This window comes from Vollenhovia emeryi, unplaced genomic scaffold, assembly GCF_000949405.1.
Source record: "Vollenhovia emeryi isolate VEMERY1.0 unplaced genomic scaffold, V.emery_V1.0 DF939198.1, whole genome shotgun sequence".
Classification (NCBI taxonomy): domain Eukaryota; kingdom Metazoa; phylum Arthropoda; class Insecta; order Hymenoptera; family Formicidae; genus Vollenhovia; species Vollenhovia emeryi.
Genome location: NW_011967168.1, coordinates 291,964 through 316,022, shown reverse-complemented (window position 1 = coordinate 316,022; position 24,059 = coordinate 291,964). Strand labels below are relative to the sequence as shown.

Genomic DNA, 24,059 nt, shown 5'->3' with positions numbered 1-24,059 from the left:
GTATGTACCACCAGAAGAGTGTACCAGGCTACTAGTGTTGTGACGGCGATCGTGCCCACGACTTCTCCGGCGGGCCGGCATCCGCGTTCTATCCGTCTGTCTTCCTTTCCGTCGCGCCCTCCCTGCTCTTCGGCGTCGCGTCGGATTCCCTCCGTCTCCTCTCGTTCTCGGGAGCCCTTGGCGTTTCCTTCCTCCCGTCGGGGAGGCGATCGTGTACCCTCCTCCACCTTCCTCGAACCTTTCTTGCCTCTTTGCCTCAAGTTTCTTGCCTCCCGCCTTCCTTTCTCCTCCCTACCTGCGGTGCGATAAGCGTCTTTACTTCCGGGCGAAAAGTGAATTCCTATGTGACGAGTTCTCTCTCGGAGGGCGAGAGCGGTTTACCAGTTTGACACACCGTGGGATGTCGTCGTGAAGTGTGTGCGCGTGCAGATCTGCTAACGCTACGCGCGTGCGAGGACAGGTGCTCCGGAAATGCGCGCCACGTGCTGTCGTGACGTCCTCACCGCCAGCGGCATGGGTACGTACTCGATTTGCATCGCGGTGCAGCGAGGTTTCTCGCCTTTACGAGCGGCAAACGCATCCCGTTCGCGGTTAAACGCATCCCACGACGCGCGAGATCTCTCCCGCGAACGACGCATTATCTAGACCTTACGACTTCGAGGACTGACGCGTCCAGTTACAGCCACGTGCTCCGCGCTGCGTCCGCCTTGCGTGCGGAATCCCTAAGTTTATCGCCGCGACTCGTGTCACATCCAGGACGCGTTGTCGCGGATCGTCAGCGCAGAAACGTGAGCCGCCGATAGAGGTATCAGTTCAGGTCAGACTGACGCCTTCGATTCCAGTTAAAGCGGCCGCATCTCGTTTCTTTGTCCGATCTCTCAATATTACCGAAACCTAGATGAGTGGCGAAGGCTCCAAAAAGATATAAAATCGATGCGGGGAAAAGGGTGAGCCTTCTTTCCCCATCGATTTTACCGTAAACTTTATCAAAAAGTGAAGAGTATTTTGTGCTCTCGAAACGCGTTTGCCTTTCTCTCCATCTTTTACTCCGGTATTTCTTCTCTCGCCGAAAAGGAAACCGCGAATTGATGCCGAGAACCGCGAGATACAATAATTTCAAATGAGAAAACATTTCGCGTCGTCATGCGCGGCGTCAGGGACGGTATCGCGAAAACGCGCGCGGCGAAAATCGACTCTCCCTCTTTCGCGTCTGAAGGTAAACGCGACTGAAAGGTTTGGTAACGGTTAACCGCGACGCGGATGATCGAGCGGATTCGCTCGGGAGTTTAACAGGTTCCAGGCCCGCTTTTTACGCGGGCCGATTTGCCGCGCGGAAAAATCTCAGCGCGCCGTCAACGGCCTCGTTTATCTCGCGTCAGACGAGAGGATAAAAATTGCGCGGCGCCGCGCTGGACCGGCGGATGGTCCTCGGAGCCGGCGGATTTCATCGCGGCGCGCCGAAGTACCGCGCGAAAAAATAATGCCGTCCCATAAATCTAGGCGCGGGATTACGTAAACGACGTCAGTCTTAAACCGCGGCCAGTCCGCACGTAATAAGCGGCTGCGAATTTTCCGACGGGGTCGTCCGTGAATTATATTTCGCGGGCGATGAGACTTCCGTCAAACGATCTTCACGTGAAGCGCTTGAATGCTTATTAATTTACTTGCGACACGTGCCAACCATTTCAGCCTTTTATATGGAGGAAAGTTCTCTAATATGAGATAGCAGGTTTTCAACGTGAACATTTAATCACAAATCTTTATTCGCAATGATTATCCGATTTAACAATAAATTTTCCACTAAACAAACTTCAAAGGTAATAAATTAACGACGAGACCGATAGACGACGCCTATTAATTTAGCAAAAACCCTAGGCTATCTCACATTAGAAGCTTATCTCATAATAGAGGATTTTCCTCTACGTACATAAAACGTACCGATATTATCGCGATTTATCCGAAAAATCTTCGTAACGTTTTTTCAACTAGACAACGTAAAGTTCCTGTGATCGTGTTTCATAGAGAATGACACGCATAAATGCTATTAGAAAAATCGCTAATAATCGGATGAAATGTCGTGCGGATGTCGTCGAAAAGGCTGCTGGGCAAACGACTTCCGTGCATCGCGCGCCTTACGTCTTTCGATCAACTTCGACTTGTCATCGTATTAATAATTTTCCGCGAATGACGACGACGACGATACCTCTATTCGATATCGACGACGGTTATTCGCGAAGTCGCCCGACTTGTTTTTCCGTGCGACAGAAAGCGTCGCCGGAGGAAATACGTATCACGCGTCATGGATCATCTGCGATTTTACATTGACACGCGCACTTAACGAAGCGAGAGAGAGAGAGAGCGCCGCGTAATCATCAATCAATCGGCACACCTGCACGTTTGATAATCATGTGTTCTCCATCGGTCATAGCTACAAATCGTACGTAGCAGCGCTCCAAATGACAAATAATGAATAAGTTTCGAGACTGAATCAGTGAGCACCGTAAATCAATGAACATTTCTATCGTGTAACAACGATCGTCCCGTTGGGCCCTCGAATAAACTGATCCCGCGATTTGAAAACCTCGCAGCCACCCGTGGTCCAATTTATCGCGCGCGCGCACATAATTCTCAATCTTTCGAGCGGCGCGGAGAACGCGTTAATTAATCGAAATGGGTCAGCATTATTTGCCGAATGAAAACCCGCTATTTGCGCATCATATACCTTTCTTACGAAGTGGCGGATGCAGAAAAATGGACTCACTGTTACGTCATTATGTTGTTACACGTATCACGATAATGATAACCCGATGGCGCGGTACGTCAGCGCGCTCGCGGAGTTGCATATCAAATCGAAAGTCAACAAATTACGCTGCAGTTAATGAGAGACTTGTTTCGGCTTTCCGAAGGGAGCCACGTAATTATTAAATCGTTAAGGAGGGCCTATACACGGACAAGTACATTGCTTCTCACGGTCGCGCGGAGGACGACTCGCTGCCGTGATATCTGCTTAAGTTATCGTTAGCTCCGGGCTCGTGTTTCACAATGCTGTTAAAAAATTTCGTAGTTTGCAATCATGACAAATTATTTATTTAGAAAATAGTAATAATAATAATTATCTTTATTGAATTCCCCTTAGGGTTACAATCTCTACATTCGTATTTAGAAATAGTATTTAGAAGCATTTTTTTAGAAATACTATTTAGAAATAGTAAATATCGTAGGAAAATTATTAAATGTTACAGACAATGAGACTTTCTAAAAAATTCAATTATTTTTATATTTACATGTTTACATTTTTCATGTTTTTCAGACAAAAATTTCTACAAATATCACACAAGTTACTAAATACTCTGTCAGAGATTACACACACAAAAGAAGCTTTATATTCAATTTTATATGAACATCTAACAAAAAATCCTTTACACGCGTTTGCTATTTGAATTTCAAAGCGATAATAAAGATTCAGGAAATATTTTTATCGCTGTCGTATGAATAAAAGTGTAATATATAAAAAGTTAAATTCTTTGTATAAATAAAGAGAGTAGTTCATAACGTTAAAAAATGCAGCGTGAATGTATGTGATAATTATATCATTTTATTTAATTACTTAACCTACGCGAAAGACATTACTATAAAAACTTCTTGCGTCTCGTTTAAATAAGCTAATGTAAAGTTACAGTACCATACATTTTTCGTACATTTTTATCTCGATCGTCGCATTTTCGCTCTTAATTAAGAGTCACGCGCGCATTAATTTTACCTTCACGATCATGTCGTTTGTCATTCGAGCATATTTGCAGTTCATATAGAACAGTTTTAATTTATAAGCAAACCAATATAGAAATCTTGATAATTTCACGTTGTAAAGACCCTAGGATTACATTTTGCAGAAGACTTTGAAATTAATTTCCATTTATAAATTACTGTGCTGTCCACGCTTTAGAAATTAAATCTATGCAATACTCTTATTTTCACACGGGGAGAGGATTTTCTCTTACAATTTACCTTGAACATCATGTAATCGTGAGACACGGTATTTTGAAGGACTTTTTCAGTTTATGAAATTTTACCGTACATTAAAAAATGTATGGTTAAATTTCAAAAACCTCTCTCATAACGTTCTTCAAAATGTCGCGTTGTCCCACGATTGCACAACTTTCAAGCCAAATGTTAAGAGAAAATTCTCTCCGTACAAATTATTTTTGTAAAAAATATTACGAATAATTATCATTATATCGCACATTCAAAAGCATTTCTAATACTCCAATACTCTAGATTTATTAATTCTTTCAGTTTTGAATATAATCTACACTTTCTATAAAAAAATACAGTAGTATTACGAAAGTCCGCGTGCAATGCCAGTAAAATCCATAACATGTAGAATATTATGAATGATTAATTCAGACGAATAAATGCTTTTAGAATAATTTTTTTTTAAATAATATTTCGATCCATTACGACGAACAGGGAACGTATCTTTTACTAGCGCAGCTTTAATTTGTGTGTCCGAGTAAGCCGAGTCATATACAGAGTGTACTAAAACCACCGGATATCCTTTTAATCATAGATTCTTTAGAAACTTTCAAGACAAAAATTCTAATACAAAAATGTCGAGGCTATAATAGTTTTTAAATAAGAAGCGATTACATTTCACAAATGACAGGCCTGAGATTTCGCGCGCTCAGGTACGGCGACACGACAAGTGATAAAGGTCCTACGAATATCGCCCTTTTTAACATAGTGACAACTTTCACAACAGACTTAACGATTCATTCTCGAATTAATTGTTCCTCTTGTTATCTTTAACCATTTCTTTTGTTAACTTTGTGTAATGTCTTATTAATAAAAGGGAGGGGTTCACTATGATGAGCATCTTGATCAGACTGATATCCTTCGATCTCCGATATTCTGAGTGAACTTGGAATTTTCAGTTAGATTCAATCTAGTCTCCTGCCTCTCTTTATCCTCAAATTTTCAAAATAACCGGATCATCGTCTTCCCAAATATTTTCTGTCCCGTTAAACGGTAACTTTGGTTCTCGCTCGCTCGCGAAATCTCAGACCTGTCATTTGTGAAATATAATCGCTTATTATTTAAAAACTATCATAGCCTCGACATTTTTTTATTAGAATTTTCCTCTTGAAATTTTCTAAGGAATCTGCGATTCAAAGGATATCCGGTGGTTTTAGTACACCCTGTATAAATATTTTGCATACCGGCGATACATTCACTGACAATTCGTTTACGTTGTTCGATATATTGTTAGAAAATTTTAATGGCATAAATCGCACATTCATGCGAAACCGCTGGACCGCGGTGTTACACGCATAAATATCTCCGCGCATTCTTATTCTGTAAAATACGAGTAAAATATCGCAATGCGAAGCGTACGCGATAGCTGTCGCACGGATAGAAATTTATTATGTGGCCGCTTAATTTATTACCAGAGTTATACGCTTGCAAAAAAAAATGCATTACGGATTTAATAACTTGATAACTCGGAATACGTAGGCGTAATTATTCGATATAACAGTATCTGTTTAAACGAGGAGGGTTTTTTTTTAATAATCGGATCACAAAAGTGGATCGTGACGACTTCGACGTTACCCGCGGTAACAGCCAAGATTTTGTTTAACAAAATCTTCCTCCGGCTAATCGATATTAATTAAGCTTTCTTCGTGTATTGTTATAAATGAGAACGCGGTTAATACAAACGCATGTAATTCGAGAACCGACAAGCGTAAAGCACTTGAAAAGCGTAAGATTAATGGGTCTCGTAGTCGACGGCATTTTTCGCAGCACGGTGGAAAATGTTTCACGTTGAAAAAGAAGCCTTGACACGAACTCGCATAACAATCGTGAGATCATTCGGTTTCGCACAATTGGAAGTCGCTCACTGGGTGGGTTGTCGTATTAATTATGACGATGTTTAAATCTTTCGACGACAGTACACGTCGTTACGCCTGTAGAGATTAATCTTGCTCGAGCGACTTCAGAATTTATTTATTCGCTTTCTCGTGCCTTTTCGCGAGCTTCTATGTCTTCACGTGCGATTTCCTATCGACCGATCTCTTTCGCCTGGTCCAGAATGAGCGTTTAAGCGCAAAAAGCCAGAACTGACGTAAAATCGAGATACGACCAGGCGAAAGAGAATTGGTCGCTGTGTTCCACGCAGCTACGGAAAGCGACGCTTCTCACTATTTTCCGAGTTGAGTTTTTCTCTTGCCGAGGAAACAAATGTTCATCCAAGATGCAACGAAACCGCCCACTTCCGGCTGAGCATCTATTAGAGACATACGTAAGGGCCGCGCGCGGAATGCACGTTTACTCGTCGTAGATTCACACCGTTCTCTAATGACACTCGTGCCGTTAATCTACACCGATGTCCTCATCCTCACGGCGGCGTATTACAGGTGCGACAACTCAATCGGGATGACGCGAGACGCTTTAAAACCTACGCCCCGCTTATTAATATTCCGCGGTTGTATCGTAAGTGGTTACATCTGTTACTGACACGGCATACAATCGAGTCGAGTACGCGGATACTTGTAATTTTGCGCGTCGCGAACGTTTGTGTTTACTTCGAAAATAGAGACGAATTCGAAACAGCGTCAATTAACACTTAAAATGCCATGTGCTCGTAACTCCGAAACACGAGTTGTAACGTTATTTATACAGCGTCATATCTGTTTATCATCATAATGTTGCTCCTGTATTTTTACGGCCGGCGACGTTACAGTTTCATTGTGTATACTAATTTTAAAATAACATAAAACTCTGTATATCTTCCTTAGCTTTTTACAACAACGTAGAACACCATTGTAGGAAAGTTGAATTTTAAGTTGAGCACACTCACAAATGTTCCCTCGCTTCTCACAAAATAAATTTGACGGCATCGCGGACGTAGCATAGGTGCATTGACCCACCGTGCTCTATGTGAATGGGTGATGCCAGCGCTGAGAGAGAATAAAGATGCTCTCACGCTGCTACGTTCTTCGGCGCGACTTTGACCCATGGACAGTTTTGACAGCTTCGACAGTTTTCCCAACCTCATAATTGCCACGTTGGCTAGAGTTCCCTCTTGTATTCTTGGCAACGACACGTGTCAAAGACGCGCCGAAGAAAATTACGCGTGAACGTAGCAACATGAGAGCATCTCTATTCTCCGTCTCTCTCAGTTCTGCTGGCTTTGCCAATTCGCATGGTGGGTCCCTGTATACTACGTCTATGGACGTAACTTTTAGGACTGTTCTACGATACGTCGTATCCCGCTGTCGGATGTCGGGACGTAGACGGTGGTCCAATGAGAAAGTTTCTTTTCAATGTCTTTGCTACGTTCCGACATCCGACAGTGACATACGACGTATTGTAGAACGGGTCTTAGGTCTGTTATACAATACATCGTATGTCGCTGTCGGATGTCGGGACGTAGCCGATTTTTTGAAAAGAAATGTTCCCATTGGACCATCGGCTACGTCCCGACATCCGACAGCGACGTACGGCGTATAACAGGCCTTATCGCTGCTTCCTTCAACGCGACTCAATTATTAAAATATATTTTAGTATCCTTACTCCAATGTCGATGGATTAAAAGCGATATCGACAAATATTTATCGACAATCCCGTCAACTTCGCTCGTACACGCAAAGCCTATTTGCACGCTGGTTGACAGATACGCGCGGAACTAATTACCAATTCCGCCTCGCATTAATGAACTCGTTTCGACTTTCTCCCATCCGACTTATCATCCCGGCTACGAACCTCTCCTGCGCTTTCGTAGAGCATCGGGTCTGGTTTCTATGTGGAAGTACTTGAGAAGATCACAAGCGCTACTCGTGCGGATTAAGCCGACGTGCAGCTTATGCGATACCAGAACCATTCGCGTATCTCGCCGAGAATATATTACGAGGCCCGGACTAGTTGATATTAATTAACCAGTTATTAAAAAATTTATATGAGCTGTCCTCCCCGCGAAATCGTTTGAACACGCGCGAATGATATCGATTGAAAATTAGAATGCGCTGACGTTAGTTCTTACATCTCGTATATTTCATTGCGCGATGCAAATGACGCTCTCCGCACGTGGTCGAGATCGCGGTTTAGCATAATTTTGTAATTTCTGATAGGCGTCCATCGACAGCATTATCGTCCAGCTGGTCTTGCCGAGAGACACCGCGAGCTATGATTCTATTGTCCGCGAAAGAGTCAGTATTCCGAGACGAGCCTTGCCTTTCGCTTGGACAGAAGAATGTCCGGTGGCTCGTCGGGCTCGATCATCGGCACGGTATGGTTGAACGAATTCCAATTATCGTAACTACGGATCGTCGCCACGAAACGGCCCTGAAACAGCTCGACGCGGCGCGAGAAAATTGTATGAGACACGTTATATCCGAGCATAAGCCTGACGTGTAGAAAATATAGGACGAAACTGATTTTCCGTCCCATTCTCTCATTGACGGGACTTTTTATCCCGAGGAACGGACGGAGGTAAAAGTATTTTACCCCTTCATTCTTTTAGGCAGAGGAAGAGAGAGAGAGAGAGAGAAGAGAAGAAATGCTCGTTTCGACCTTTAGAATTTTTTCCCAGGTACCACGGTCAGAGACAGCTTAGTCAAGTGCTTTTCATAAATTATCTCTCTACGCTTCGCGCCGCCGCCGGCGGAACATTCTTCTCGAGCTCGACAAAGCTTTAATTCGTAATCTTAAATCGCGGAAGTGACCCAATTGCTGCGTGATGAGAGGATTTAACAAGAAACTCATGTTGCGGTTACACGACGTGTGTGTTCCAGAATAAAGGGGAGCATCGGCAGACATCAAGGAGATCGCGTTTCGTTAGCAAGAAACACGTTCGATTCAGTGCCAATCATGCGGTGTCTATTCATGCTCCAGATTCTAATCGCCGTGGTGCAGCCCAACCTCGAAGCCGGGCAACGGCTGTCTAACGTTAGAGGTAAATTTCAAACAAATTTAATGTTATTTAATGCCCCTTCTCATACTTTACTATATAACTCACGATCGACGCCATACGATTATTTCGATCTAGTTGCAAATAGAAAAGCGATACACGTAGACTTTCCTCTTCTCGCCGTCGAGACTCCTTCCGTAAGTTTGGTCCGGATAAGTAATTTGCGTCTAGAACGGCGGAATCGGGTGAACTTGCATTCGCATGCAACCTCGCGTCGTCCACTTTCTCGTGTTTCTTCGACTCGCATGAAAACTGGCCGCGGCGGGTTCTCGGGCAGAAGCCTTACCTTTGCGGGACGCGCTCCTATTAAGAGCACGAATAGGAACGAATCGTACGATACAGGCGCGCGCGGCGTCGGATTTTGCGAGCGGCGGTCGAAGGAGGCAGGAGGGATCGCAGAGAGAGAGCCGTGCAACTCCTCCGGGGTGATCGGCGGGACGCGTCGCAAAGTGCTAATTCGCGAGACAGCGACTGTCAAAGGTTCGTGCCGATTTTTAATTAACGTCGATAAACATTTCGTTTGCGCGGTGGCGACTCGGGCTGTTACTCGGGATCGTAATTGATTGTCATCCGCTGGTGCCTGCGGTGCGGCATGAATATTGTACCCGGTTTCGACGTCGCCGCGCGATTTCGCTGATCTTATCGGGGGATATCGGCCGGCGCGAATCCGTCGGCTGGCGTGCGGCCAATCGACATAACTTTTAGCGCTGCTTTTGACGTGCTGTACCACGCAAGAAATGCTGATTCCGCGAAACTGCTCGTCGGACGCTCGCGGAGTCCGTCAGCCCCTGGGCAATTCGAAACTGCCGCTAGGCGTGTAAAGAAATCGATATTTCGTCGATGTAATAGATGCACGCGAATGAATGCATTTATTCGCGACAGTGGTAATCGTAGACATAGTAAATATAAACCGAGTCCCATTGAATAAGCTGAAGCTTGTGAAGAGAGAGACAGAGAAGATTTAAGAAGACTTTTTTTCTGTCTCACCATCGTGACAAGGGAGGATTAGAAACCCTCTAATCAGAGTCTGGCCAACAGAGTTGCCACCATGTTTAGTCAAATCCAACGAGAGTGTGTGTGAGAGAGCTCTCTCTCTTCACAAGCTTCAGTTTATTCAATGGGACGCTCATTCTGTATTCACTATGTCTATGGTGGTAACGCAACGATCGGCGCAGAGTGAATTTCTCGTCGTGTCTACGGCGTCAAAGATGAGATGCACTTAAACTTGGAGTCACGCAGCTAGAAACCCATGGTCTTCGTCTGGAATATTCAAGCGCCATTTACGCTATTGTACTTATGTCAAATCGTTTGTCAACCGCGCGTCCAGGGACGACAGGTCGGAGTGATGGATGCATCCTTCTTCTTCGGTTTCGGTTCGCGTCTCGAATGCACGTTCGACCGACGGGTAAAACCCTTTCATCGCGAGTCGCCTCGTTAACATCGAGTGCAGACGAAAGTCTTCCGATGTTAGCAACGCACGAAGACGAATTTCGCAAATGAGCGGCGAAATAAAAGAAGACAGATCTCGCGGACGAGGCAACGAGGTATAAAAACGCCCGCGAGCTTCGGAGGACAATGAAAAGAGAAACGGTCTCGGACTCGCCGTCACGCCGGGGAGGAGTTGGCGTCGCATTGAGATTTCGCAAGCGGAGACGCACGGGACGTCCTTTTCAATGTAGATCGCCGTGTCGTCGGTAGCGTCCCTTAACGAGCCCGGCCGCTGGTAAATATTTATTTGTTCCGTGGGCGAGGAAAACAATGCGCGAGACGTCAAATTACGGTGACCGAGGGAAAGGAGGGGGCGGAACGTGACGGACGAGCCGTTTTCGAAATTACCCCCTCGTTAGGGGGTAGTTATTACGATCGGGGAAAATTACACGCCGCGCGCGGGGGACCTGTTTACCGAGAGCCCTGGGCCCTGGATAACTGACGCAGGTAATTTGTCCGGCTCCGCGATAACCACCGGCGTCTCTCTTTGGCGATTGCGGAATTATTAACTCGCCCGAGGTAACGTAATGACGAGACATTAGTGCGGTTTGCGCGCCCCATCGCTTGCCTTTCTTCCGTTCTCGCTCGCTCACACAATTTACGAATTAACGGCCGGTGCAAAAGAAATTATTATCTCGCTCGTAATCGGTTCCGATGAAGCGAGAGGCCCTGGAATCAATGGGAGATAAGATCGAGAGGCAAACCGGGCGCGGCGGCGGACATGTGTCGCCGCGATCGAGCGGGAAAGCGTTTGACGGCGGAATCGTAGGACCAGTGGTCAGCTTGAGAGCGTTCTCTCAAAATATCCCGAGTGCGTTTGCCAACCCTACAAAGATCGCTCACGAAAGTTGACGTATGTCTTTGCCTGTACACGTCAAGTCGCGGTCGCTGGATGCAATCAGTTTTTCGATTGAAAACATCGGTCCTGTCCCTATCCGCAATTTAGACCAGTATGGGCTACCGTTTCAAATTGGTTTCCTCGGGATTGAATGGGCATCGCAAAATCGTTTAGACAAGCCGATTGGAATATGTATAATTGTTCGGAATAACCCAATTTAAATGTCAGCCGCGCGCGTTACAAATCCCAGCCAGCATTTTTGATACCGGGCGAGCGATTCATGAATTTCTGCCGGGTCAAAGAGTGCAGCGTAACCGGACGGCACGCGAGAGTGCATCAATGATCCCAGCGAGATGGTCCGCCGATAAGTAGCGAAGACAAATGAGCGCGCGGCAATTGGAGAAATGTGGTATTTTTAGGACGCGAGGTAAAACTTTGGACGGTGAGGCGAAAAAAATGTCGTATTCCCGAAACATTTTGCGTGGCCACCAAGACCCCTTTTATCTTCCGGCGGCAATTACGGATCTGCGGATGGCGCCAAGCATCCGCACAATCAATGACGGGAAGGAGAGGAGAGCGTCTGAGCGCGGCGGGGCCGCGCTCGTGTCTGTAAAACCAACACGATGAGGCGCCCATTCATGGCTCGAACACGCTGAAAAATCACCCGTTCGTTTCCCCGCATAAATACGCGCGGCGCGGCCCGGCCGAGCGGTCGTGGGCGTTCCGCATATATCCGTGCATATTATAGTATACGCGCAAGAGCACGAGTGCATGCGGCGAGTCGCATCCGCACGCACCTGCATAAAGATACACGCATACGGACGCGGGCGATATCGCGTGGGCAAACGCTGTCAATGGACCCCGGCACTCTCTCTCTCTCTCTCTCGCGCGCGAGGCGAGGATTTCTTTTTCCCTCGTCCTCTCTTCGGCGGGTTTTGATTCTGGACCGGACGCCGCGCCGCGCCGGTGCCGCAACCGTGAGAAATGAAAGGCGAAGCCGCGTAGGCACACCGGGAAATGCGCAAAAGTCCAAAAACATTACAAAGTAAGTCGCGGCCGCGTAGGCACGTCGACGACGGCGGTCCCCGATATCGCCTTCGATTTATCTCCGATGCTCGAACGTTGCAGCGTTGTTCGATCTGAATGTTCCGGGCGTCCTGAGTGTCTTTAATAGCCGATCCGTAAATTTGCATACGTAATTTGCGTCGAGGAAGAAGTATAATAATACATGCGACGAGATAAATTTGAAATGAAGGAGACGCGAGAGGGAAGGACGCGCGCGCAGATAGAGACGTGAAAATATACGAAAATGTTGTCTCTTTTGCCACGTTTATGATAATGATGTTTTTTACTTCTCGCGACAGACATAAACCTCTTCGGCGAAACCAAGGGTCTTTTTTCGAATTGATATGCAAGCGAGGAATAAAAACAATGCGCCTCATTAACATCGAATTTAAAGGTCAGCACAACGACTAGGTTTTTTTCGCCGTAATTTCGCGACCAGTTTCTTTCTTCTCTCAGCAGTTTCTTATCTACGCGATTCCGTTGCACACAGATGAAAAAGGTCAGCCGTGTCGAATCCTTCGGCGCGATACCCCACGCGCGTTTTCCCCTCCTTTAGCCCCCGTTAAACGTTTGCGATATAAATCATAAAGATCGTGTACGTACGCCAACAAGAGAAAGATTCAATGGGCAATACGTAACGCAAACATTGCCTGCCGACCGGCCATTGTGACAGGTACAGCGACGACTCCGCTTGCGACTTAACGCGATATTGTGCCCAGATGCGTTAGGTGCATCTATCTCTCGGCGAGATAATAAATTGCAAACATAACCAGCCATTTACCTGAGTACGCTTATTCACCGTTGGCCGCATGTTACACGGACGTGCCGCCTTATCTCAGTAACCATTTCTACGGAACAAGAACTCCGGAGATATATTTCTCTCCGGAACCGCCACGCGGGCCCCGCTGATACAGTGCACGGCGCATCGTAAGAATCCGGATATTTTCTGTAATCTGCCGTATTTGTTGCCCTTTATCTAAATCCGCGAGCCACGAGCGACGGCGCGATAACGAAGATCTAGTTTACGGAGGAATAAAATTTTATACGCCGATTAAAGGCCCCCGGGGAGCATCGAGTTACGATTTACTTTGCGCCGGGTGCGGTGCCCACTCGCGCTACTTGACGATCTCATAAATAGAAACGAAAATGCTTCGGAGAGAGAGAGAGAGAGAGAGAGATAGGAGAATAAGCGAGCGAACGGGAGAGAGCGAGACGTCCGGGAACGCTAGGCTTCATCAACACTTGGCTTCCGGTGAAATTTCATTCGCGTCACGTACGCGAGCAGTGTCTGAAGTCTTAAATTAAATCCGCCATGCGTAAAATTGCGGGCGTGACTGTTAATTCATCTCCTCGCATATCGCGAAAGACGACGCCGCACAACTTGTGACCGAGCGGAATCGCGCGCCGCACGGTCTATTCCCCCGAGATGAGCGGAAGAGGACGCATCGTCGTCGGCGAGCGAGCTCGTGTGCGCCGCATCGGCACGTGAGAAATTTCCCCGTGCAGTCCGACTCGACGTCGCCGTCACTTATCGAACGTGTAAACTACCTGCCACTGTGTCTTCTCAGCCGGGACAGTGCAATAACGGACTTCACCGATTTCCCTGGGGCCGCCGAGTTACGATATCTCTCACGGATAGAAACGATGAACTCCGCGAGAGCTGCTCGAAGACGAGGGCGTCGCGACGCGTCTCGCGATACATTTTGTACAATATATCGAGCGGCGATACAAATTGCAGACGAATCGCGTCGCATTTAATTGACTCGGGTGTGATGTGAACGAGCTGGCCGGTAACGAGAAAAATCAAAATAGCGTCGTTTTGTCACGAAGAAATATCTGCGAATATTATATCGATACGAATTACTGCACGGAGAGAATTTTCTCTTAAAATTTATCCTGAAAATTATGTAATCGTGGGACAACACGGCATTTCAAAGAATTTAATAAGAGTTTTTTTGAAATTTTACCCCCTATATGTTATACTTACAATTAGTATACATTTTACTAGTAAAATGTGTGGTACAGTTTCAGAAAACTCTCATAAAGTTGTTGGAAATGCCACGCTGTCCCACGATTACGCGATTTTCAGGGCAAATTTTAAGAGAAAATTCTCCCCGTGTGCAGACAAATCGCGCTGGCCGGTAACGAGAAAGTCAAAATAGCAGCGTTTCGTCGTCATGCACGAAGGAATATCCGCGAATATTATATCAAGGCGATACGAATTACTGCACGGAGAGAATTTTCTCTTACAATTTATCCTGAAAATCATGTACATAAATGTGGGAGAACACGGCATCGTTTCAAAGAATTTAATGAGAGTCTTTTGAAATTTTACCATGTATTTTACTAGTGTAATTATACTTACCATGTTGTCCCACGATTACACGATTTTCAGGGTAACGAGTAAGTCAAAATAGCGGCGTTTCGTCGTCGCGAAGGAATATCCACGAATATTGTATCAAGGAGCGACACGAATTACCACACGGAGAGAATTTTCTCTTAAAATTTATCCTGAAAATCGTGTAATCGTGGGACAACACGGCATTTCAAAGAATTTAATGAGAGTTTTTTGAAATTCTACCATATTATACTTTGTCTAGATTTTACTAGCAAAATGTATGGTCGAGTTTCAGAAAACTCTCATAAAGTTGTTGGAAATGCCACGGTGTCCCACGATTTTCAGGGTAACGAGAGAGTCAAAATAGCGACGCGCGACGGTTCGTCGTCGCGAAGGAATATCCGCGGATATACGTGCGAAATAGCCGTGGGTGAATCGCTCGGCCGGCGTCTCTCGAAAAGGATCACTCCCGCAGCATGCTCTGCGGCGGCCGCGTGGGTTTTATTCGTTATTACTGATCGGCTACGGCCTACGCTCTCGACAGCATCTTCGTCCTGTCTGCCCCCGCAGGTGCGAATCAGTCACTCTTCTCGTACGACGTACACGCCACTCCTGTTAAGTGGCGAAATAATAGCGGTGGCGGTGGCGGTGGCCGCGGGAGGATGTCCGTCTTCTGTTCGCGGCTCGGCGGTAAATCACGAGGAAATATCGTTCCAGAAACCGAGGTGGAATACTGTCAAGACGCTAGCCTCGACATCCGGAAGCCAGTGTTCTTTCGGCGCAGCCTAAGTCGTTAATTAAAACGATCGGAACTCGCGAGTCGTGCTCCGAATTGCGATAGCTCTGAATTCGCTCGCAAATGCAATTGCCAGCCAATTACTTCGGGATAATTGCACGTCATTTAGATTAGTATCATTATCGTTTAGCGATCGTTTGAAGATACATTCTCATTTCGAATGTGTGAAATCAGATCTCAATTATTGCCTCCAATTAAATCCGCTTTGACACAATTATTCACGTTATTTAGGATGCGGATGACATTGGTTAAAACACGGTCTCTATCCGCTTCGCAGGCGCAAGTGTCACCCGGCGTGTCGTACACGCGGCCAATTAACGAAAGGCTGCGCATCGAGAGTATCGCGCTCGATCTGTATCTGCCCACGTGCGAGAATCGGTCCAGTGGCGACGGCGACATTGAGAAGTAATCTGATCGACGACACACGCGCCAGTGCACCAGCGCTACTCGCGTCCGGTGTTCGCGGGAGTCCACCGAGCCGCAAAAATGAAATTCGATCAATTAGGAGCCGGCGCGATTAGCTACTGCGGATCCGTTCATCGGCGTGTCTGTTCGAGCGCGACCGAGAATCGCGTCGCGATGATTGCGCGCGCGAGCGTAACTCGCGCGGCCGGATCAGCGCAGGGGCATACGGATACAATAATTAAGTTGTACCGCTGATGATTAATCGCCGTCTCCGGTCGACCTAACTTCATCATTCCATCCCGAGCCGACGAGCGCGCGTATCGCGCGATATGTAATATGTCTCGCGTGTACACACGTGCGAGCGAGCGTTTCATCACGTGGCAATCGGGGAAATTAAACGCCGCGTCGTCACGCACGCGACGAGGCAGAGGTCATCGCTCAAACGGCCATTTTTCGAATGATTACACCCGCAAATGTTCTTGGAGTATCTAACCAACTCCGCGGTGTTAGACGCGATTTACAACGGTAAGGCTGCTGGCCGAGAACGTAAGTGTTTACGATTCCGTAGTAAGTCGATGTTGGAAGTCACGCACAAGAAATTGTCGTAGACGTATGTCGCATTCATCGCATCGCAAGGCGACATCGTTGACTTCCGACAGGCTACGACAATCTTTCTGCTCAGGCCCTTAAGCGTTTACGGATCGCACTCTGCCGTCAGTCTAACGACCGGCGCGGCAGCTTTTACGCACTTTACGCGAATTAGTATCGGGCGCGTATTTTTTTACAAGGGTGCATTCGGTACGCGCGGCACGAAGCGCGTAGCTACCGCTCGTTATTCCGTTTTATCGGCTATTCGTTACAATTGTTTCTCGATAGGCTAAATATCGACTCGCGTATATTTTTTCCCCCGCAGTAATTAATCGCAGCGATATTAGAATTTACATCCGCGGGGTACCGTTCGCTACCGCTTCCGCTCGAAATGCCGCGCGCGAATTATTGATCGAGCGATTCCAATTTAAAGGTCTCCACCCATTGAGCGCGTTTCCACGAAAATCGAGCGGGAGAATACCCAGACGATTTGTCAGTCGGTTCAGGTGAATTCCTTAATGATTGATCTCATTTGATTGCGAGGATAAACCACAAGTGCCGCATTAACCGCATCCGCGGGAAACCTTGGGCGCGGCTTGTTTAATCAAAGCTATCTCGTTCGCCGTAAAAGCGGGACCAGCTGTTGTGGCTCGATAGTGCGCGGCGCGCGCGGCGAGTTTCGAGGCGCACAGTACTGCGTTTGTATGAAATCGGACAGCGGTGTACTATACACACACGTACGCCGCGGATTTTCGAGAATACACCATTGTTCGCGAGCGATCTCGATTGGCCCGCGCGCGCGAGACGCCCGGTATTGCCGGGCTCCTCGAATAATTCGCCGGCGAGCGGGCCGAGATACACGTTGGACGTTAAACTTTGCAGGCCCGATGAACGTGTCTAATTGCGTGCCCCGATTTCCGCGAAGCGATGTCGCAGCAGTTGGCACAAGTTCGTACATTTATACCGTATCTTCCGAATCTGAAATTCCCGGCGTGGAGTTTCGTGCTCCGCCAAATGTTTTCTAGACACGTGACAGCGTATGAGACTGTTACCATTCGGTAATTCTGGGAGAGGCCGAGCGTCAAGCTGCTTAATGAACTAAGAATGAGTTATCTATCGCCCAGTGATTTTCTCGGTTCTTGCTCGACGTCCGTCGAGTTGACGTCGCTCGTGGAGATCGAAGATACCAGGAGTATCCATAGAGATTTGAAACGGCAAAAATTCTCTGCGTTTCGCAAAAAGATTTTCAATGGACGGCATCGATTTGCAACTTCGGGAAAAAAAAGAACGCATCTTTCGCGCAAGACGATCCGTCCTCGACGCGTACGAGTAAATTTACTCAGCCGTCACTTCCGCCGAACTTTAGATAAAAGATAAAAGTCAACGAAATAAATAAAGATAAAGGTAAATCGAAATCGATGTCGCGTTTCGGCGTCGTAAAATGAGTGTTTAGATCGTCAAAGTTAGGAGCTCCTCGGTGATTCGGGCCGGCGATGATTACGAGAAACTCGTCTTCTAGGGACGGCTACAGCTCGCTGCGTAGTCCGATTATATTTCCGCGGGTATATCGTGAACGGCTTTAATGAATTCGATAAGTAGGTTATATATGCTAATGGTGGCGGACGAGGGGTTCGGGGTCGGGGAGGAGGGGGGCCCATTCTCGCGGGACCGCCGATGGGCCCAGGGGGAGTGAGTCATCTGGAGGAACTGGTTTCCACCGTAATACCCAGGTATCGCCGATAAAGAATCATTCCGACGCCTAATAACTTCGGCCGCTGCGCCTCCGCGATTCGCCGGTGACAACTCGTGGAACCGTGAGACCGGGAATCGAAAGCTGCGGTGTCGCGTCCCCCTCGCCCCCGCCCCGTGCGGGAAAGCGGCGAGGCGGCGGCGATAAATCTCCCCTGCAAATGATACAATACTCGTGTGGCCGTTACGTAGATAGAATTTGAAAACAGTTTCCCCCCCAAGCGCACGATATAATTACTTTGGCCAGATAAGAGGATGTTTGATTGCGTCCCCGTGCTCCACTTTCCCCGGCGAGCCGAAATTTCGGACTGCGTTACGGGGCGCAAACGCGCGTGCGTCGATCATACTTCCTTATTGATCGCGGCCGCAGGGGGACCGGCGGAAGACGAATGTTTTATCGATTAGATCGTAGCAACGTCAGTCCTTGCGTGCACGTGAAATAAGCCGACGACACTGACGAAGTATAGAACACCGGCACGGCGCGATCGACGGACGACGGTAGGCGGACAGCGGTGCGACGATAAATTACGTTATATCAGACGTACGAAATGCCTCGCGTATCGGCCTTACGATCGGCTCCTGAATTATCGCGTCGATCTGCAATACGGGATTTCCATACGCGCGCGGGTATCCATAAATTCTACGAGGGGGAGGGGGCCGATCTTTCGGCTACCTCTAAATCTGTCAGGATTTCTTACGCGCGGCGAAACGGTTTCCTTCCCGAGAATTAAAAACCCGCAAAAATAGCACACCGATTAATCATCCGGCGAACCTGCACCTTTTTTTTCTTACGATCTCAAAGTTCTCGCGGTATCTTGTCATTAAAAACGCCAGTATTTTACGTATCAAACATTCTTCCACCGCGGCGAACGACTTTGACAATATTTGTTACGGCTATTAGACGAGATATGAAATTATTATCTAACGGTGCCGGCTATAGAAGTACATTCTCGTTATTTCATTCCGCACGGACGCGACCGCCGGAAGGTTAATTGTCGGCAGGTAAGAGCGGCCAATTAATAACTCGCTGCATAAGTCGCGTATAATTACGTTAACCCGGGACAGCGCGCATCATCAATTATACGCAATTAGCCGAGCCGTGGCCTGCATAGCACGGTACGTACGTACGGCGTATGAACGGCCGCGATCGTGCCTGTAGAGACGTTTACAGTAGGTACAGCCTGTATGGGAGGTCCGACGGTCCCCACCTGCTGTTAACCCCGACTCGCTGGAGGTACGCGCGCCTATTGGTCGCCCCGCCATTTTTCCGTCTTTAATGATAATGGGATAATGATGATTACACCGTTCAACTACCTGTACTAGACGGCACCTGTCTCTCTCTTTCTCTCCTTCCCCCCCGCTCTCTCTCTCCCTCGTCCTGTTTATCTACCTATCTAACCGCCTCTTAGCGATCACCGTCGAGCCGTGGAAAAGCGGATAGATCGGTCCCGGCGTCTCGTCAAGGCGATTCACAGCCTCGTGTGTCTTAACGCGAGAGGCACTTGGCGATGCGACGAGATAAAATAGAAGATTATAGGCGGTAATTAGCAGTTGTGTATTTTAATGAGGCAACCGGTAATTATCTGTTTCGCCAAAATGAAGTGTATGGCACAAGTGACTCCGTGCGCCATTGTCTCGCACGCAATGTCGCGACGCGGTGAAACGACGAACGTTTCATCGCGACGTTAATGCTTTCGCTTCGCCTTGACGACTCTATATCGCGAAGCAATGTGTCATCGTCGAGGCGCGGATATATATCACGTCTATTGCTTAAACGAACATCGGAATTTCAGAGATATTTCAGACGTTGCCAGTAATAAGCCGGATTAGATGAACGATGTTCTCTCGCGCGTCAAACGGACGGCATCGGGAAGAGTCGAGCTAACCAAGGTCGATTGCCGTTTAATATTAATTTAGAGATGAAATTAATCGATAAATAGTGTAAATCATCCCAACTGCGGCTATCGCGAGGTAGAAAACCACTCGCTGTGTTTTGCTCCCGCGTTCCGATTGCATTGCATTCACGCGGAACATCAGCGGCACGGTGGACGTTTCGTGGAGCAGCTCCGAGGCTCTAGAGCGATCACGAGAAAACCATTAACCGCAGAAACTATTAGGCGCAGACTGCCGAGAACAGTGCACGCCCAATGATGTACACCTACGGTACGGCCGTATAATATCGCGCGAGGTTTCACGTGATTACGCAAGACGCGCGGAAATGCTTGCGATCGTCCGATAAAGTCGTTACCCCTCGTTATAGTTAATAAGTGAGTCGCATACCTAAGTGCGAGGGACGTGTGCCTCATCGGATTTCAATTTATCTCGCAATTGAGAAGTCGACCGCGTGAGTTGGTCGAAACGTTTGACACTGTTAGTTTCAAATAAATTATGTAAAATTTGTTATATCCGCACCTAATATCTAGCGTCCGGCTCTTATTGCCCCCTACATTGCGTCTATTAATTAATGTCTTATATATAGAACCTTAAAAATTATTGTTTTATTACGTAATATTCCGCAGTTACTTGATCGGACTCATTTACACGCGGAGAGAATTTTCTCTCAAAACGTATCCTGAAAACCATGTAATCGTGCGACAACGTGGCACTTTGAACAACTTTGTGAGAGTATTTTGAAATTTTACCGCACATTTTGCTATTAAAACGTATAGTTACTAGTGAAATGTATGGTAAAATTTCACAAGACTCTCATAAAACTCTTCGAAATGCCGCGTTGTCCCGCGATGTCAAGAATTTTCTCCGTGCACTTTGAGCTTGTCTTTTTTACGTGTAGACAAGTGTGAATGTGATTTATTAATATCACGAAAACGAATTATGTTACTTCATCCAGATGTTACCAATCGTTGATCCTTGGAAACTGAGTTCAAGTAGCGTAAACTGACTTCTAGCGGGGAAAATATTAAAAATACAAAACCGAGCGACCACAGGCATTTTCCGTAGTCAGTGTCTGTCATTGACATGCAGACGGGACCGTAACGACGCTGTCAGAGACGGCTTTTATATGAAGACATATTGCCGCAGTTGAACCGCGTCTGCGTTCCCGACTGCGTGCTTTTCTTTCCATTCACCATAGACAGAGGTTAACTACAATTATTCCATTAAGCGTTAGATCATCAGTAACAATAGTCGGGAATAGAATCGATAAGGCTGCGGCCAGTGGTGCCGCGATTTGTCGCGTCGCTCGAAGCGCAGCTTGACCTCGCGAGTAAATTTCTCGAGAATGAGAGATAAAAAGTCGAAACTTGATTGCGAAATGCAGTTGCTGCGAATGAATTCGACGACAATTGGCCATTGTCACTTTGCAGCGATAAATTCCTTCCTCGATATCGTTTACACATTCTCGTATGTCTCGTAATTTACGCGAGGGGCTTAAGCCCGTTCCTTTCTGAGACATCAGCGGTCTCGCCTCAGTCCGAGGACTTGTCCTCCGAAACGATCTCCCGGAACTGTCACAATGAGAGATTAGGCGTGTCAAAGAAATCCGACCGGCCGACTCGTATTCATCTATCTCGTCAGCGATGGCGGTGCTTAACGAGGACGTTAATCGAACGTAGTAAGCGGCACCTTTCTAAGCGTGCCAGCGCACGCTAAATCAATCGCAAATCATTGCGGCCGGTTTATGGTGCGTAACTGTCGCATGTTTCGCCAGGGGTTTAGCCGCTTTTCATTTCGTAGTCCTCTCCGGATTTCATCACCTCGTACCTGCGTCCAGCTTTTACGAGTCTGCCTACTTGCACGTAATATGATAAACATTACGCTTTATTACTTGAGCGAAATTCAGCGTGATAAACACTCCATAAATACACGGTATATTATCTGATAAATCGAGCGAAAAGCTTGGCGCGCGGGTAAAGGACATCGTTGAAGAGAGTAAAAGCAACTGCGTATTTAATACACCCTTTTCCGTGCATATTATCGAAAATCAGTTCGCTGCTTTTGGCTACTGAAAGCGTCGTGGAAAAAGTCAGAAATTGATATATTATCCGGTAAATCGAGCGAAAAGCTTGGCGCGCGGGTAAAGGGCAGCGTTGAAGAGAGTAAAAGCAACTGCATATTTAATACACCCGTTTCCGTATTGCAGAAAATCAGTTCGCTGCTTTTGGCTACTGAAGGTCGTAGGAAAAATGAGAAATCGCGACAGACATTGCCGAGTTTCCTTGACGGTCTCCTCTCTTATGCTTTCAGGGGTGTACACCCTACCGGAACACTTACACGATCATGAGATCGTAATACCGCGAAAGGTAAATCACCAGGGTGATCTCGTCTCGGAAAATGTCACGCATCATCATCACGAAGACGGGCCGGTCGTTCATTACCGAGTGGCAGTGGCCGGTAACGAGTACCACCTCGAGCTGACGGCGGTCGACAACTTCATCGGCCGCGCGATGGTCGTGGAAAGACGGAAGCGGGACCTGCACGTCCGCAGCCCGGCGAAAAGTCATGGCAACAAATGTCATTATCGAGGATTCATTAAGGGCCATCGGAATTCCCGTGTCGCCCTGTCCGCCTGCGACGGTCTGGTGAGTTACACTTTCGATTTTCCGATAGGTCGCGTTTACACAAGCCGATATTCGCGTCGCGTTCGCAATCGTTAAAAGTCTAACCTCACGAGGGATTGTTCTAATGTAATTGTTCCACCCTGTGATACAATTGCGATTGATTAATCTATTATAATTTTAGTAGAGAAAAAGAGCGAGTGATAAAACAAATTATGAAGAGCGTAAATTATATAGAGGAAAGTCCCCTATTACAAGATAGGATTCTAATATGGGATAGCGGGATTTCTATTAAATTAGTATTAGGCATCGTCAAGTGATTCCACTATGAATTTATTGCCTCTGGAGCGAAATCTGTTTAGTGGAAAATTCATTGTTAGATTGTATAATCGTTGCGCGAAAAAAGATTTGTGATTGAATTTGGATGTTGAAAACCTGCTATCTCATATTAGAAACTTATCTCATAACAGAGAACTTTTCCCTAAATTTTTTTATCCTTTAAATTTTTTATTGGCAAATAGAAGCTGTATTATGTCGTAAACCTCGCAAAGTTGATTTGCACGTCGATATAAGATGTTGAATCGCATTAAAAGCTAAACGAAGCACGCCGAAGTCTGGCGTGACAAGCGCGATTGAATTGTCAGCTGCAATTTGTAGACAGAAACCGAGCTCCCTGTTGCTTCCGACGAACTAATATGTTATTCGTCGCGACTCCGAGTCGCGCGAAGAGTATAATGAGAGATAAAATCTATGTTTGTCAATGACTGTCAATGCACTTAATCGTTGAGTATACAAGAAGCGAGGATCGAATGCGAGATTTCTGCCGGTTAAATTACAAACTATTGGACATGCGGGTCGCAATCAAGATCGCATATCTGCCCGGTTATGCTCGCGTCGGTGATCAGACACGAAGTTTCAGTCAACCCGATAAAATTCTACCGTCTCCGAGGGAGAGCGTCGTGCATTCGCAGAACCGTAAGTGAACGGACAGCCAATATATCAGGTAAATGATCGGCTTGTCGTTATTTTACTTGGGAGCGACCGCGAGTAGTGGCGACATATCGCCCTTAAGATCTCGCGGCAACGAAACGCGCTTTGGCTCGTTAGGTCTTTTCACTACGTTCTCCACGGTGATTCTAAATCAATCATATTATTTGCGCTTGTCTCTCTATTCTCTGCCTGTCTATCTGTCTGTCTTCTGTCTCTCCCCCCCCCGTCTCTCCTTATCTCCCCCTGTCACCCCTGTCTCTCCCTGTCTCTCCCTGTCTCTCCGTGTCTCTCCCTGTCTCTTTGTGTCTCTCCCTGTCTCTCCG

The 24,059-nt window shown here is 46.9% G+C and overlaps 1 protein-coding gene across 1 annotated transcript in view; it reads left to right on the top strand.

Moving 5' to 3' along the window:
* Window positions 1–213: 213 nt before the first annotated feature.
* Window positions 214–24,059, top strand: part of LOC105561891 (A disintegrin and metalloproteinase with thrombospondin motifs 7-like) — a 48,479-nt gene continuing 24,633 nt past the window's right edge. Inside the window, exons 1-3 of the mRNA XM_012012248.1 lie at window positions 214–517; window positions 8,790–8,950; window positions 22,436–22,770. Coding sequence (XP_011867638.1) covers window positions 8,866–8,950; window positions 22,436–22,770 — 420 coding nt within the window. The 5' untranslated portion in view covers window positions 214–517; window positions 8,790–8,865. The remainder of the gene's footprint in view (window positions 518–8,789; window positions 8,951–22,435; window positions 22,771–24,059) is intronic.